Source organism: Rana temporaria, chromosome 2 (assembly GCF_905171775.1).
Source record: "Rana temporaria chromosome 2, aRanTem1.1, whole genome shotgun sequence".
Taxonomy (NCBI): Eukaryota; Metazoa; Chordata; class Amphibia; order Anura; family Ranidae; genus Rana; species Rana temporaria.
Window position 1 is genome coordinate 459,613,643 of NC_053490.1, and position 18,397 is coordinate 459,632,039.

The window sequence follows — 18,397 nt, forward strand, 5'->3', positions numbered from 1 at the left end:
GCTGCATCTCCTATTATATAGTGGTGTATAATATTCAGTTGGATATTAGGAGCTTCAAATACAGCCGCTGTCTCAAATCATGCACACTAAAGTTTATACATATTGTGAACAAGCTGAAAAAGCATTTTGAAACCAGCCTTTTTTCCCCTGTGTCCAATCACAGGCCAGAGCCCTGTGTTAAAGATAACAAACATGTCATATTTACCTGCTCTGTACAAGGGTTTGACACAGAGCAGCCCAAATCCCCCTCTTCTCGGGTCCCTCACGGGCACTCCTGGCTCCTCCTTCCTGCCGGGTGCCCCCACAGCAAACAGCTTGCTATGGGGGCACCTGAGCTGAGCTGCAGCTCCGTGTGTCCATTGACACGGAGCCATGGTTTGGCCCCGCCCCCTCTCTTTCCTCATTGGCTCACTGACTGGCAAATGGCGCCCACTGCTGTCTCAGCCAATCAGGAGGGAGATTCCGGACAGTGGAGTCTCATGCAACATCGCTGGATCGAGCTCAGGTAAGTATTAGGACGGCTGAGAGGGCTTCTGCACGCAGAAGTTTTTTTTTATAACTTAATGCTTGCTCGGCTGTTATACCGAAGGAGCAAGAGGGGACACCCCCCCTCCCCCTACCGCCGCTCTTCCCGGGCCTCCTGTCCCACCGGAAGACCCGATCCACAATCTGCCACTTCTGCCGGCTAGAGTGAGACTGGCGCGAAGCCAGAAACGTCTTTATTCCAGTCTCCTATGTGTAAACATAGAAGCAACGTCACTTCCAGTTTTATTTTTAAAAAATGACCGTATTCAGAATCTGTTTTTGGCGCTTATAAATAATTTAAAGGTCTATTAGACCCCTGATCCCTCCATAAAGAGTACCTGTCACCACCTATTTCTGTCGCACAGGATGTTTACATTCCTTGTGACAGCAATTAAAGTGATCAAAATGTATTATTATTTTTTAAAACAATGTAAAAAAAAAAAGTCCCCGCATGCTCGCTCAGCAAAGAAAACGCACACGCAAGTCGCGCCTGCATATGTAAACGGTGTTCAAATCACACGTGAGGTATCGTCGCGATTGTCAGAGCAACTCTAACCTGGTGACCGTTAATTTTTTTTTTTTAGAGCGTTGCCTAAGGAGTTTTTTAGGTACCGTAGCTTGTCTCCATTCCACGAGTGTACGCAATTTCAAAGCATGACATGTTGGGTGGGTATTTACTCAGAGTAACATCTTTCAAATTATGGAAAAAATTTGGCTAACTTTACCGTTCTTTTTTTTTTTTTTTTTTTTTTTATTGATGGAAAAAAAAAAAGAAAATCCCAAAAATTTGCGTTTGAAATCCTGCTGCGCAAGTACAGTGTCGCATAAAATATTGTAACGATTGCCATTATATTCTCTAGATTCTCTGCTAAAGAAATATATATATGTGTATGTATGTGTGTGTGTATATATATATATATATATATATATATATGAGAGAGAGAGAGAGTTTTCCAGCAAAAAGCACAGATTTTAAATTGTAAGAAAACAAGTTGTCAGAAATGGGCTTTGGCATCAAAGGGTTAATGTCCACAGTCTGGTTCACTTTAAAGAGGAACTTCCCCCTTTCCATGCCGCCGTCTGTAAATATCCTGCGCATGCAGAGATGTGCCACATGTCTCTGCCAGGCATTTGATAACTGGCAGAGACCTGCGGCATGTCTGCACACATGTGATGGACTCCTGCACTGATATCTGGAACCTTGTAGAACCCCCCAGCATGTTTGCACATGTGTGTGATTCCCCCACGTGTGCTTAGACATTCTACAGGTGTCTGACCGTTCTCAAATACCTGGCAGAGTCGTGCCATGATTGGACATACATGGCACACAACCTAAGAAGTAGCGGGAGTCCAAAAACGTCAGTCTTGCCTAGACGAGGAAGCAGAAAGTGAGAAACTGCCGCTCCAGGTGAGTGCACTGTGCAATCGGTGTCCTCTCAGAAACCGTGGGTGCCGGCAATGCATGAAGCAAAACTCGAAAAGGAAATATGGACGGCCACACACCAAAAAAACTTTAAAAGGTAGCCTTTAATGGTAAAAAAAGGAAAACCGCACTACAAAGCACAGCAAGCAGTGTGGTGTATAGCTGACGCGTTTCACACTGGGGTTCAGTGCTTTGTCAGGAAGCAGAAAGTGCTGATGTGCATCAGAAAAAAAAATACAAAACATTTCCGAAAAATGGGACACCTTTTCAGTTTTGTAAGAGGAAGGGGGGAGAAACCAGGAGAGAAAGTCATTTTAATGGTTTAAGATCCCCTTTAAGTACCAATAATACTGCAAATCAGGGGATTTTTTACTTCAGTTTATTTGAACCTGTTCATACAGTTTTACCCAGCCTGTGTAGAATCATTCAAATCATAAATCACGATTACTTGATTACTTTGTTTTCCAAATCTGAGCATCACACAGATCTTCATGGAAATGAATGAAAATAAATCTGAGCTCCAGCCTTATCCTAAATAAACACAGCTGTCCAGGTTCACCAACTTTAAAGAAAACGCCTCAGTGCTATTGTACGCGGTGAGTTCCTCACCGACCTCTATATCGGGATCCCTGACTTTACTTGTCACATGATTGTTCTGGGTCAGCCAGGCAGCTAGCATTTCTCTGGAAAGGGAACACAGCAATGGCCTACATAGCTCTCACCTTTATTTCTCCTGATTTGGAAATCCCCTGCGCATCAACAAATTCTAAATGGAGATGATCACAGATGGTAGTTTGCCTGAGCTGGCACAGTGTTCCTGCTTTTTCGGCACCTACTATTTATGTATTGGGACACATCATTGTGAGTAATGGCCTTGTCCAGTGCATGCACTGAGCTACAAAAAGAAGGAACCATTATTTTTGATAATAACCTTGCACCTGTGGCCAGAGACAACGAGTTGCTATAGATGCAGAAACATTGTACTAGCCTTGTATAGACAGGGCAGTGTAATCTGCGAGATGTGATCACTTGCATGAAGAAATTTACTACAGTGGGTGGTGAAATGCAGTGAAACGCACTGCAAGGTTTGCTCATCCTTTTAACACCATACAATCAAAGATACTGATGTGTAATGCAGCCGGTCGTGTGACAATCACACCACGTATGTATGATGTTTTGACAGCTTGGGATCACATGGCTTGGAAATCTGATTTTTTGTTTTCTGTTCATCTACGCCAGTGGTTCCCAACCTACCATAAGCCCTAAGGGCTCTTTCACACGGAGCGGACCGTTTCTGGGTCCGCTTCGTGTGTCTCCGTCGGCTCAGCGGGGATCCCCGCTGAGCAGTCGGCGGATAGGGCGGTCCCCGCACACAGTGCAGAGACCGCCCTGTCTCGGCTCCGCTCTGCCCTATGGGGAACCGGATGCAGACGGACCGTGTGTCCGTCTGCATCAGTTCCGTTCCGCCGGACGGAAGAAAAATAGGTTTTCTTCCGTCCAAAAACTGGATCCCGACGGACACGGACGTTAGCGGATGCTCCATCCGCTAACGGACGCGATCCCATAGGGATGTATTACAAGTCCGTTAACGGACTTGTAATAACGGACAGGCGGAGCGGACGTCTGAAAGGGGCCTTAGACTGGCCATACATTATACAATTTTCTTCAATTTTCTTTAGATTTATATGCAACTATGTAGTACAAGGGCCTGCCTGATTGCATACAAATTCAAAGTGTTAAGGTTTGACCTCATATTATATGGTTTTGGAAAAAATTGTACAAGAAAATGGTCATGTTTTGAGAATTGCCCTTGATAAAATGGCTGCCCTAAATACCAAATGACTGAAATGGTTTTAAAACACTTCTGCAAGGTGAAGGAAATCTTGAAAACGTGACTAGTTAGGGGTAGTTGAGGTTGAAAACCACCGATCTACTTCAATAAAGAATGAACAGTGGTAGTCGTGCCACACCCTACTGCCCCATACAATAGAAAATTGATATGCCCTGAAAAATAATGTGTGGTTAGCATAGGTGAGGTCCATATACAGTGTATGAGAGATCTTTGCTAGTGTGACCGGTTTTGTGACTTGTACATGTGTCTGTGTACTGCTTTCCTCTCCCATCACCAAATCATAAGTTTAGAGACAGAGCAGTGTAGACCAGCATACAGGACACTAGCCCTTCGTGTACGGATGGAGTTCTAGGGCATATACAGGACTTTAATGCAATTAATGTATTCCAGTTCTGTACAGACCCCACAGTGTTGTCTTTGTAAGTCTTGATCTGCTGTCCAGTAGACTTTGTATAAACCATGTTTAGAGGTTTATTCAGTGCCTTGGCAGTGCCTCTCGTGTTTGGCCTATGCTGGCCACAGATTGTTTGTGAAAACAAATGGATTCTCCCATCCACACAAGTGAGGTGGATGGAGGAATACTCGGCTTTGCTTTTGTATTTTGACAGCAAGGACTTCTCTGTCAGAATACACTGATCAGCGCTGCAGCCGCCGATCAAATAAAAATTATTCAACATCCCGTTTTGACAAAAGTTGATCGACTTCTGTTAAACAAGAATGGCCGTAGATGGTTGGAAAGTCGGCAGGTGTGCTGAACCAGCTGAATTTTGAGACATCTAGGGACCACTTTAATAGAACCTTTCTGTAATGTTTTGCATTGAATGAATAACATAATTAACCAATGAATGTTTGAGACATAATGTACTCTAGTTGGGTACTTTCACACAGAGACCTGATCGGGTCCGGTCCTCCGTTTTTCAGCCAGACCCGATCGGACCCTCCATTTTCCTTTTTATGGAGCTTAGGATGTAAATGGACTTGTGTCCATGGCTCTACATGCATGGAGTTTGTATGTTCTCCCTGGGCCTGCATGGGTTTATTCCGGGTACATTGGGTTTCTTTCCACACTCCAAAGACATGCTAGTAGGTTAATTTGCTCCTGTGTAAAGGGAGCGAAGATTGATGTGAATTTACAATTTATATGTAAAGGTGCTGCGTAATTTGACGGTGCTATAGAAGTACCTGTAATAGTCAACCCAAGGCTAATTTTTACGGCTCCGTTCACACCTGAGCGTTCAGAAACGTTCGATTCTGCCCACAATTGAAAATGGCCACGTATAATGGGACGCTTGTGCAATGCTATTACTTCTTGAAGACACCCCAATCGTGCCACGATAAATCGCGTTGCAATCGAGGGAAAGCGCAACATTTGTCACTCAAAAAGGAGCAGGAGCTTCTTTTAAATGCCAGCATCGCACGTTGTGATTTGCCTTGATTGCAGCGAGATTTAACACAGCAAAAATGCAGCGTGACTGGAGTGCCATTAAGAAGTAATGGTACAGTATCGTACAAGCGTCCCATAATTTGCTGTGATTTGGAATCGCACGCAGAATCGTGGCGATCCTGCCCACAAATCGGATCACTCAGGTGTGAGCGGAGCATAAAGGAAATGCCTTTTTAGTCGACAGGCGGCATAAGACATTAAAGCGAAGTTCCACCAAGAAATGGAAGTTCCACCAAGAAATGGAAGTTCCACCAAGAAATGGAAGTTCCACCAAGAAATGGAAGTTCCACCAAGAAATGGAAGTTCCACCAAGAAATGGAAGTTCCACCAAGAAATGGAAGTTCCACCAAGAAATGGAACCTTCCCCCCGGTGTCACATTTGGCACCTTTCAGGGGGGAGGGGGGAGCAGATTTCTATGTAATACAGATATTTTGCGCCCACTTCCAGGCATAGATATACGAGCCACCCGCCACTTCTCCGCGCCCCCCCGCTGTCTTCTGGGAGACACACAGGTCTTAGAAGATGGCAGGGACCAGTGGGATATCACAGCATGAGTTGCGCATGCACAGTAGGGAATCAGGAAGTGATGGCGCAAGGCTTCACTTCCTGATTCCCTTACCGAAGATGGCGACAGCAGCACCCGAGAGCCGAGCGATCGATCGGCTTGGGGGGCCGACATCGCGGGTGCCCTGGACAGGTAAGTGTCCTTATTTTAAAATTTAGCAGCTGCAGTATTTGTAGCTGCTGACTTTAAAAAATATAAATAAATTGGCGGAACTCCGCTTTAACATTTGTAAAGGGATAAAAACAAAACTAGATCAAAACAGAGATTTTTTGAATGTTGTTAATCCAAAAAGCGATGCGTAAATTGATGGCTCTATAACAGTACCTGTAATAATTTGAAAAAAAAAAAAAAAAATGTAAGGTTATCCGGCTGATTGGATCGGAGGGCAGCCAGGTGTAAACAGACATCTGGTCCGTTTACATTCAACTTCTTATAGAGAAGCGCTGACACAGACCTAATTTTCCCGCTCAGCTCAGCAGGGGATCAGTGGACGGATCCGCCAGGTATTAAAGGGGCCTTATTCCTTTATGGAGACTCCTGAATTCTGGGACTATATAAAAATAAACTCAAGAGCGAGAGCCATTTAGAATAATCATTTTAAACTATATTTTTGAAAACAAATTCTGACATCAGGTAACATAGCGAGTTTCTAATACTCTGTCTCTGCTCCTTCTCAATCCCTCCCAAATTTTATTGGAACACCACTGATCTAGGAGAACCTAGAACCGGTCAGCACCTGGCTGGTGTTTTGAGGAGGTGTCCCAACATCATGAAGCACCTCCCAGATGCTGAAGGCGCTATGAGCGGGTATTAACATGGAGACTTACATGGTCATAGTCCCTCCTAATAGGGGCTAGTAGATGGGACATTTTTTTTTACCTGTTGATTTTACACTTAAAGCGGGAGTTCACTCGAAAAAAAAATTGTAACCTTAGATTGATGCTCGTTTTGTCAAGGGGAATCGGGTAGTTTTTTTAAAATCGAAGCAGTACTTACCGTTTTAAAGAGCGATCTTCTTCGCCGCTTCCGGGTATGGTCTTCGGGACTGGGCGTTCCTATTTGATTGACAGGCTTCCGACGGTCGCATACATCGCGTCACGAGTAGCCGAAAGAAGCCGAATGTCGGTGCGACTCTATACGGCGCCTGCGCACCGACGTTCGGCTACTTTCGGAAAACCGTGACGCTATAGATGCGACCGTCGGAAGCTTGTCGATCAAATAGTAACGCCCAGTCCCGCAGCCCATACCCGGAAGTGGCGAAGAAGATCGCTCTCTAAAACGGTAAGTACTGCTTCGATTTTAAAAAAAACTACCCGATTCCCCTTGACAAAATGAGCATGAATCTAAGGTTAAAAATTAACTTTTCGGGTAAAAATCCTTATGAATCCTGAATGAACTTTGGATCAGCACTGGACAGCTCTGCTATTCTGTTTATCTGTTGCAATAATTATCACTCAACTTTGCATTTATATTTTCTTTTAACAATCTAAAATTGTGCACCAACCAGAATTTGAAACTGAGCAATGATGCAAGTGGGAATACAAATCTGTTTGCTGTCATTTGATACACATGGCCCCTTGTGCTTTGTTTCTTTTCTGCTAATACGGGACGGGAAATGTCATTAGCTCATTATCTGGTTATCCCTGCCTACAACATCTAAATAAGAAAAATAATGCTATAATGTTACAGGGTAACATATCTATGGTCCACTAGCTGCTGAGGTACTACAACTCCCAGTAAGCCTCATCATGCAACTGCTTAATGCATTCGGATCATGCATTAGTTTCCTTTTCACAGCATTCTATGTGGGATATGAGGGGTTACTGGCAACCCGATGAAGAAACATCAGCAGCAGCCCCGCCTGTGTAGGCCTGCCCAACAAGACAGCATTTCCTGTGTGTGCTGTGAAGCCAGTTCAAACACAGCAGGGAAAGTTCAATGAGCAAGACAAGCCGATCTCCTCAGAAAAGCCTCAGCTGTGACACAGGGCATGCTGAACGCTGCACTGCTGCTGTGTAGGGTTAACTGAAGCAGGCGAAGAATACAGAGAGAAAAAAAAGGAAGAGGCTTTGAGGAAGTGATAGAAATTTTTCCAGCTCCCCCTCCTTTCATCTTGCTTAGTGCTAGAAGTGAAATTACAACAGCACTGAAGACTAAAGACACACAGACGAAACGATGGGAGAATAGGTGCTCCTGACGTTAGGAAGGGCCTTGTTGTGGAGGAAGATATTCAGCGTTGCTCCTCTAGCTTTGCCGGGGAAAAATGTGCAGGAGACAAGCATGACCTGTACCTGCTGGTCTTCCTGGGCTGGAGAAATTGGGCATAGAACATTATGGAGAACACTCAGCCAACTACCGTACCAGGAGTGGAGGCGGAAGAGGAGGCCATAGGCTTTTTGGACCGGGTACTGGATGATGAGGATGTCTTTTACTTGGACGACTCGGATTGCAGAACTCCTACGAGTCCCGATGGGCCATCTAGTTTTTCAGAAACCCCCAAGGTAAGTTCAGGGGAACCTCCTTTTCATGTTACGAATCACGAAAAGGGAAGGTTTTAGAACTAGCCTTGTATGGGAGATAATATGGCTCTTTAAAGGTTCCAGTAATTCACTGCAAGTGTTTGAAATGTGTTTTTTGTCATCACTGAAGATTTGTCGACAAACACGGTTGCAAAACATAAATGCTCAGTTCTCATTTCTGTTGTTGAAAACTTTAGGTCGTGCGGACTGTCAATGTTCAGCCTTATAGCCATGCTGTACATAGTATACTCTCAGGGCACCTCTTATCGGGGACAACGTAACTGGGAATTTTTTATGGTGTTCTTCCTTTCATTCATACATACGTAAAGTCTATAATTGAATGCAAAGGTGTGCACAGGGATTTAATGTTTAATCTATCTTGTAAATCTAAAAGTAAAAAATAGAGTAGATGCATTTTAAAGAAGTTCTCTAGGAGCACTAAAGTCCAGAAAGCTTACCTCCATACTCTGAACCATAGATCTTTGAGCTGAAAATTGCAGTGCCAGAACACCTCCATCTCTTCCACACCACTCTGCCGTCGGCCAGTCTTTGGTGAAATCCCCATAGTCTTCTGTGGAGCCAACAACACATTCTGGCTGGCTGCAGAGCAGAGTGCAGGAGGCCAAAGTTTACTGGCGCTGTGGCTTTTAAGACTTTGCATCAACGGCACAGAAGACAATATAATGGACATCATTATATGCCATTTTCACGGTCAATGGATCTACAGTCCCTGAAGTATTCCTAGTGTTTTTCATAGTTATTGATACTGGCAATATATAGACGTGTCATATGGGGTATATCAAAAAATGAACATGCATGAAAGACTTTTAAATTCTGGCTCTAACCCTGCCATTCTCAACCTGGATTCCTCCAGAGGTTGCGAGGGGTTCCTTGAGTTATGGCTGGTAGTAGATTAGTGCAAATTTCTGGAGCCAATGGCACTGAGAGCCGGGGGACTTTATAGCTGTTTGTTAGGGTGACAATCAGACCACCCCTTTTCAGGGGGAATTCATCCAACTGACCACCCATGAGTTGGTTTTAACAGGCCCTGAAATATGGAAATCCTTTCAAGGGTTCCTCTGTTGTGAAAAGGTTGAGAAAGATTGCTCTAACCCAGGGGTGTCAAACTCCATTTCCTTGCGGGCCACATCAGCATTATGGTTGCCCTGAAAGGGCCGGTTGTATCAGAACTCCACCCCCCTTACATCAGATATCAAGAGCGCCCCCCACCATCCGAAGTCGAGCGCCCCCCACTATCCCTTTACATCAGTGCACCACTTGCCTTGTGGTGCTGCCAGGAGGACTGGACAGAGAAGAGCAGGGTCTGGTGGAGGAGTCCTGTCCTCTCTTCTGCTGAGACCAGGTAGGGGTGGAGACAAGGGGGGGGGGGGGTGTGAGGGCCACATGAAATGGCCTGGAGGGCCGGATTCAGCCCACAGGCCTTGTGTTTGACGCCTGTGCTCTAATCTATTAAATCTAAAAGCAGTCCAAGTCTTACCAACAGTGCAGACTTGAATTAGAAGAGGGAAGGTCTGGATAGCCGCACTCCAATAAAAACGTTTTTATTGTGCAAAATAACAAAAGTACAAACCACAGCAGCGTACCGGATAAAATACTGACGCGTTTCACACTCTCAACAGTGCTTAGTCATAGCTAAACCATGTATGGGCAGGCTGAATGTACCACGTTGATTGATCGATCAACTTGGCTACAACCAGCCTGCCGGAATTTCCATGTATTATAGCTAGCGGCTGACATATGTCCCGGCAGGGACCGCTTTATCTGTGCTTGCGTGTGTGTATGGCCTGCCTAAGGTCTGGCAATTGTGACTTTGCTATCTTAGCCAGGCCATACATGGAGCAAAATTCGCTCAATTCTGCCATCAACACAGCTATTGTACTTGAAAGGAGAATCCCTCCCGCCGAGCCCATGTATTCTCTCCCGCCAGGAGAAGACTGATTTATGTATTTTTTCTAGCGGCTATGCGCATGTAAAATCCAGCATGCGTATAGTCAATCAATCAACCAACTTGGTACGTCAGCCTGCCCACACATTGTTTGAATCTCAGCCGCTTCCTGTTGAACCGGGTCGAACAGTCTATGGTCGGCCTAAGTGGATATCAACATAAACTGTTGGTTGTACAGGTTTCAGAAACACTGGTCTAGCTCTGTGGAAGGATAGCTAATGAAGCAATAAGTTGAAAGATTCACTGCATGATAAAAAACATAGGATAACCCTTGCCATGTGCTGCTTGTTAACTAATTGAGCTGTGTAGGCCTGGAAGATTTCACTGTATTATGTTCTACTTGAGAAAGTTATTTGCCTAATAAGCTTCTGCTAAGCAAACTTTACTACTTCAGTTATTTTTCATGGCTTCTCACAAAATCTTACAGCTAACCAACTAAACACAGGGCTGGTGCAAGGATTTTTGACACCCTAGGCGAAACCTCATTTTGCCGCCCCCCTGACTCCACCCCCTTCCCCCCTGCCCATGTAAACTCCACCTTTTTAATAAAGCGCCCATGAAATGCATGCTCACCAGCGCCCATGAAATGCATGCTCACCAGCGCCCATGAAATGCATGCTCACCAGCGCCCATGAAATGCATGCTCACCAGCGCCCATGAAATGCAGCCTCACCAGCGCCCATGAAATGCATGCTCACCAGCGCCCATGAAATGCAGCCTCACCAGCGCCCATGAAATGCAGCCTCACCAGCGCCCATGAAATGCAGCCTCACCAGCGCCCATGAAATGCAGCCTCACCAGCGCCCATCAAATGCAGCCTCACCAGCGCCCATCAAATGCAGCCTCACCAGCGCCCATTGATGAATGTTTGCTTGCTTCTATTTATTCGGGACACAGTCCTACGCCACTGCTGCGCCTCTGACACTATGTGCGAATGGAGTGGTGGCTGCCTGCTGATGCTGAGACTTTGTTGTTTGCTGCAGAGAGAAGAGAGTAGGAAAACCAGTGTTCGTGCACCCTAGGCAACAGGGCGCCTTGGGCGGCTGCCTAGTTTGCCTAGTGGTAGCACCGGCCCTGACTAAATGGCCATCATATGCTTCAGTTAGTAGTGTAACTTATGCTGGAAAATTGATGGAAACCTTATTTTCACCAGTTCTGAGCAGAAGTATGGTCACAGGCCACATTGCTGCTTACAGTAGATTGTGAATTCTCTGTGCAAGAACCTGCAACCGTTTTGTTGAGCAATGACTGTCTGCTAAAGAAGAAGGAATTGCCCTGCCTCCTATATTAACTATGGCTTTAGCTGATCAGTATACATGCCTGCAGGTGACTTTGTATTCAACATCACAACGTCATAGGTAATCCTTCAGAAATACAATAATTGTACATGATCATATGCTGCCCTGCAACTACGCTTTTATTTCATTACTCTGATGAGAGCCACGTGGTCTGTTTATAAAGAGTAGGACCCGTCTGACTTCTGAGTTTCAAAAATTCTCCTAGTTTATGATACTTTAGGACAGGGGTTGACAAATTTGCTTGGAATCTAGGAGCCAGCTAAAAGTTAGGAGCCAGAAAACGCGCCCCGTCGCGACGAGCTTGCGCGCAGAAGCTAACACATACGTGAGCAGCGACCGCACATGTAAACGGTGTTCAAACCACACATGTAAGGTATCGCCGCGATTGGTAGAGCGAGAGCAATAATTCTAGCCCTAGACCTCTAACTCAGAACATGCAACCTGTAGAGTTTTTTAAACGTCGCCTATGGAGATTTTAAAGGGTAAAAGTTTGACGCCATTCCACGAGCGGATGTAATTTTGAAGCGTGACATGTTGGGTATCAATTTACTCGGCGTAACATTATCTTTCATAATATTAAAAAAAATTTGGATAATTTTACTGTGGTCTTATTTTTTTATTAAAAAGTGTAATTTTTTCCCCAAAAAAGTGCGCTTGCAAGACCGCTGCGCAAATACGGCGTGACAGAAAGTATTGCAACGATCGCCATTTTATTCTCTAGGGTGTTAGGATAAAAAATATATATAATGTTTGGGGGTTCTAATTAGAGGGAAGAAGATGGCAGTGAAAATCGTGAAAAATTACATTAGAATTGCTGTTTAACTTGTAATGCTTAACTTGTAATACCAACGGCCACCACCAGATGGCGCCAGCTTACACATCTGGTGGTAATAACTTGTAATACCAACGGCTCACCACCAGATGGTGCCAGATGGTGCCAGCCCAGATTTTTGCCCCCCCTTCCAAGCCAAGTCGCCAGGACCCTATTTCTAGTCGCCATGGCGACCTGGCGCCCGGGATTTGTCGACCCCTGCTTTAGGAAACCTTTTGAGGTTGTCTTTCATTTATATTTCAAACTGAATGTTTTTTTTTTTTTCAAGGTGAGGGTTCACATATGCTTTAAAGCAGGAGGTCAGCAACCTGTAGATTGCGATCTACCAGTAGATCATGGACAGGTGATTGGTAGAGCGAGTCTGGGCTTGCCGACATTCCGGAGCATCAGAGTGCAATGCAGAAGGACGAATTATAAAGTTGGGGCTCTAGTAGAGAGCAGGAGCCGCATGTCGTAGCAGGAGTTGTACACCCTGTCATTGTTGGGGGATGTAGCACCTGCCAAGCATGACCCATTCAAGTGGGTGAGGCCACTCTGCAGCCTTGTGCAGTACAGCAAACAAGGGGTTAAAACGGGCAGCGTTGTGGTGAATTCTCACCACCTGCTTTAACCCCTTGGACCCCACAGAAGCATGCAGTTGTAGGGCACAGTGTAAACCCACTTACTTGAATGAGTCGTGATTGGCAGAGGGTTTAATTCCTGCTGCGGCATGTGTACACCTTTTGGTTACTGCCTCAGCAGCTAAAGGGGGTGTGGATTGAGGGCAGTAAAACTGTGACTCAACCGCAGGGTTTTGCCACCCACCCAAACTTTGTGTGAACGAACTCAATGGGTGCCACTGCCAAGGGCTCATTCACAAGTGCAGCAGGTACTGCTGCTCCTCTGAAAAGCGATCCCAGTGTGTTTGATAGGTGGGGAGGAGGTGATATGTTTGTTGTGCAATGCACACAATTGTGACACGGAAGTACGGCAATTATTTTTAAGCCAGGTGTGAGGGGGCAGCACTGTGCCCGGTGATCTTTGACTTCTCCCATGTTTAGGTAGATTTACACCTCTGTAAGATTGCCTACCCCTGCTTCAAGGTTTACACTAGATGCCCTCGTAGGTTCATACCACAGTCCCATAATGCCGGTCTCGCCTAGATGTGGATTTTTTAGGGGTTAATCTCATAGGGATGTACTTAAGGTGACCATACACTATACAATCAGATTGTATAACCTTTTTTTTTTTTTCAGATTTTCAATGACCGTGTTAGCTGCTTCTTAAACCATTGCCTCATGTGCCTGCAGTTCATTTAAATTGCACATGTATTTGAGTCCTAAAAAGGAAATACATTTGGCCCAAAAAAATCTCCTTTTTAGGTCAGTATGTAATCATAGAATTGCTTGTTTGCAGGATATTGATCGTGGAGATTCCTGTGTCCTAGATTAATGGAGAGTCCAGTGTCCTAGGATCATGGAGGGTCCCGTGTCCTAGGATCATGGCGGGTCCCGTGTCCTAGGCTCATGGAGGGTCCCCGCGTCCTGGGCTCATGGAGGGTCCCCGTGTCCTGGGCTCATGGAGGGTCCCCGCGTCCTGGGCTCATGGAGGGTCCCCGTGTCCTGGGCTCATGGAGGGTCCCCGTGTCCTGGGCTCATGGAGGGTCCCCGTGTCCTGGGCTCATGGCGGGTCCCCGTGTCCTGGGCTCATGGCGGGTCCCCGCGTCCTGGGCTCATGGCGGGTCCCCGTGTCCTGGGCTCATGGCGGGTCCCCGTGTCCTAGGCTAGGATTCTCCAAACTAAGGCCCTTTTGGCTATTGCAGAACTACACATCCCATGAGGCATTGTAGACATTTACATACATGATTAGGCATGATGGGAATTGTAGTTTAACAACTGGAGGGCCATCATTTGGAGACCCCTGTCCTGGGCTCATGGTGGGTCCCGTATCCTGGGCACCAAAAAGTCACCACAATGCCAACATCAGACGTGTCCCTGAGATGGTTTTGCATAGGCCTGTGCTTGCAGTAGGAATCTGAAGCAGTACATAAAGCAGTCACACCTTGGAAGGCAGGTGAGAGGATCAGGAGGGGAGTGACACCGCATGCTGTAACCCGGCCCTACTGTGACTCGGCAGCCAAGTAATGGGCGATAAGATCACACAATCTCAACACTATGGGTGGGGTTCTGCACTGCCATGCCAAGATTACTACAATATAGGAAATCTGTTTCAGCTTGTGAACTCCGGTTTACAGTAGGTAGGCAGGTGCCTGTTATTTTTCTTTTTGTGATATGTCAGCGTGGCAATTTGTACACAGCAATACAGTACATTTAAATACAGAAGGATCTACAGTTGTGCTCATAAGTTTACATACCCTGACCGAATTTGATTTCTTGGCCATTTTTCAGAGAATATAAATGATAACACAAATGTTTTTCACTCATGGTTTGTGAAAACGACCCAAATGACCCCGATCAAAAGTTTACATACCCCAGTTCTTAATACCGTGTATTGGCCCCTTTAACCACTTACCCCCCGGAACATATTGCTGCCTAAAGACCAGAGTACTTTTTGCGATTCGGGACTGCGTCGCTTTAACAGACAATTGCGCGGTCGTGCGACGTGGCTCCCAAACAAAATTGGCGTCCTTTTTTTCCCACAAATAGAGCTTTCTTTTGGTGGTATTTGATCACCTCTGCGTTTTTTATTTTTTGCGCTATAAACAAAAATAGAGCGACAATTTTGAAAAAAATGAATATTTTTTACTTTTTGCTGTAATAAATATCCCCCAAAAATATATAAAAAAACATTTTTTTTCCTCAGTTTAGGCCGATACGTATTCTTCTACATATTTTTCGTAAAAAAAATCGCAATAAGCGTTTATTGATTGGTTTGCGCAAAAGTTATAGCGTTTACAAAATAGGGGGTATTTTTATGGCATTTTTATTAATATTTTTTTTACTAGTAATGGCGGCGATCAGCGATTTTTTTTTCGGTATTGCGACATTATGGCGGACACTTCGGACATTTTTGACACATTTTTGGGACCATTGGCATTTTTATAGCGATCAGTGCTATAAAAATGCATTAGATTACTATAAAAATGCCACTGGCAGTGAAGGGGTTAACACTAGGGGGCGGGGAAGGGGTTAAGTATGCCTGGGTGTGTTCTTACTGTGGGGGGGGGAGTGGCCTCACTAGGGGAAACACTGATTTTCTGTTCATACATTGTATGAACAGAAAATCAGCATTTCCCCTGCTGACAGGAACGAGAGCTGTGTGTTTACACACACAGCTCCCGTTCCCCGCTCTGTACCGAGCGATCGCGTGTGCCCGGCGGCGATCGCGCCCGCCGGGCACACGCACGGGAGTCGGGGGCGAGCGGGGAGCGCGCGCGCGCGCCTCCGGCGGCGCGCACGCGCGCCTCCGGCGGCGCGCACGCGCCCCCTAGTGGCGGCTATACGATAGGACGTATAGCTACGGGCTCTCGCCCAGGAGAGCCGACCTGCCGCCGTATAATGACGGTGGCTGGTCGGCTACTAGTTAACATAAATGACAGCCTGAAGTCTTTTGGAGGAAGACAGGAATTGTAGTTCATTCATTTACAGAGCCCTGCACAACTGCGCAAATGTAAAAAGGTGGCAGTAGCTGCTGAGACGAAAAACCTATATAGGGATAGCATCACGTAGTTGCTGCAGATTTGTCGGCTGCACATCCATGATGTGAATCTCCCGTTCCACCACTTTCCAAAGGTGCTCTATTGGATTGAGATCTGGTGACTGGAGTACAGCGACCTCATTGTCATGCTCAAGAAACCAGTGGTGAGATGATTTGATCGTTGTGACATGGTGCATTATCCTGCTGGAAGTAGCCATCAGAAGATGGGTAAACTGTAGTCATAAAGGGATGGACATGGTCAGCAACAATATTCAGGCTGTGGCACTTAAACGATGCTCAATTGGTACTAAGGGACCCAAAATGTGCCCAGAAAATATCACCCACACCAATATACCAACACCACCAGCCTGAACTATTCATACAAAGCATTTTCTTCCACACAACGACCGCTCACTGGATATTTTCTCTTTTGTGGACCATTCCCTGTAAACCCTAGAGATGGTTGTGCGTGAAAATCCCAGTAGATCGACAGTTTTTTTGTTTTTTTTTAAATACTCAGACCAGCCCGTCTGGAAGCAACAACCATGGGTTCAAAGCCGCTTAAATCCCCTTTTGCCCACGTTGGGCCAATTTGACATGTCAAATCGCATGCCAAATCAGCGGACGCATGCCAAATTTTGTCGGCAATTGCATCGTCCAAATCGGTCCGACTTTGTGGTGCCGCACTGATTCTCAAAAGTAGTCCCTGTACTACTTTTGGCGACTTCGGGACGATTTGAATAGACATCTGTGCATGAATACGCACAGATATCTGTCAAATCGCCCCTCAAAGTCGGACTTCATTGCCGGTTTGAAATCGTGTGAGTTCAGCTGAACTCGCTCATTTTCTAACCCACGGTCAGTGTGAACTTGGGCTTCTTCGCCGTTCTGATGCTCGGTTTGAACTTCAGCAAGTTGTCTTCATCAGTGATTGGCTGATTAGCAATTTGTGTTGCTATGCAATTGAACAGGTGTACCTAATAAAGTGGCCGGTGAGTGTATGTTAGGGTGTAACAAGAAGATAAGTCTGGAACATAAAACATACGTTTACATTTCCTGTGGGATATCTAGGGCACGTGGAGGTAGATTAGGTTTGGTCCTGTGCAGATTTTATAGCGCGTAATGTATGTACGATCTAGTGTGAATTATGTGGTTTCTGTAGACATAATGGGGTTGATTTACTACAACTAGAGGGTGCAAAATCTACTACAGCTCTGCATAGAAACCAATCAACTTTCAGGTTATTCTATTCAAGCTTAAAGGATCACTAAAGAGAATATTTATTTATTTTTTTTGAATAACAAACATGTATTTGTTACCTCCACTATGCAACTCATTTTGCACAGAGTGGCCCGAACCTCGTCTTCTGGGGTCCCTCTGCGGCTGTCTCCGCTCCCCCCTGCAAGAACTTAGCGCGTTCATGCGAGCTCTCTCGCATGGTGGAAAGTTCTTGCGGACCCGCTCCCGTGATACAGCCGGCAGCTATAGCCGCTCACTGTATAACTCGGCTCCGCTCCCCGGTGCCCTGCGTCATTGGAAATGATTGACAGTAACGCAAGCCAATGGCTGCGCTGCTTTCAATCAACCAATTAATGAGCCAAGAAGCCGACCGCGAAGCCTGTGCATTCACGGCGCGGGGCTTTTGAAGGGTCAGGTAAGTAAACGGGGGCTCGGGGGGCCGCGAATGCTGAGATGGTTTTTCACCTTAATGCTTGGAATGCCCTAAGGTGAAAAAACATGTACATTTACAACCCCTTTAAAGGGGTTTTAAAGGTTCATTTTTTTCACCTTAATACATTCTATGCATTAAGGTGAAAAAACATCTGACAATTACTGACCTCCCCAGTCCCCCGTTTTACTTACCTAAACCCTGGAAAGTCCCGTGTCACGAACGCGCTGGATCTTTGCCTGAGCTTCTCGGATCTTCATTGGATAGATTGATAGCAGTGTAGCCATTGGCTCGCGCTGCTGTCAATCAAATCCAGTGACGCAACGGGCAGGGCCGAGTCCTGCACTCGGCGGCTATGGACGCCGAATGCAGGACTCGGGAGTGCACCCGCAAGGTAACCCCCTTGGCAGGGTGCTTCCCAGAGGGGGTTATCTGAGGCGGGGAGGAGCCGAGACAGCTGACGGGGTGGGGACCCCAGAAAACGACATTTAGGGTCACTCTGTGCAAAATCGAGCTGCACAGTGGAGGTAAGTATGACATGTTTGTTATTTAAAAAAAATAAAATGTGAACCTTAAGGGCTCTTTCACACAGAGCGGATCCGTAATTGATCCGCTCCGTTAGCCCGTTTGGCTCAGCGGGGATTCCTCCGTAATCCCCGCTGAGCTG

At 45.9% G+C, this 18,397-nt stretch overlaps 1 protein-coding gene across 4 annotated transcripts in view; it reads left to right on the plus strand.

Annotated features, from left to right (window-relative positions):
• Window positions 1–18,397, plus strand: part of ABR (ABR activator of RhoGEF and GTPase) — a 612,111-nt gene that overhangs the window by 279,681 nt on the left and 314,033 nt on the right. Inside the window, exon 1 of one of the 4 annotated variants that reach the window (XM_040338590.1) lies at window positions 7,693–8,311. The exons of the other annotated variants lie outside the window; for them this stretch is intronic. Coding sequence (XP_040194524.1) covers window positions 8,144–8,311 — 168 coding nt within the window. The 5' untranslated portion in view covers window positions 7,693–8,143. Of the gene's footprint in view, window positions 1–7,692; window positions 8,312–18,397 lie in introns of those variants that run through there. 4 annotated transcript variants of the gene reach the window in all.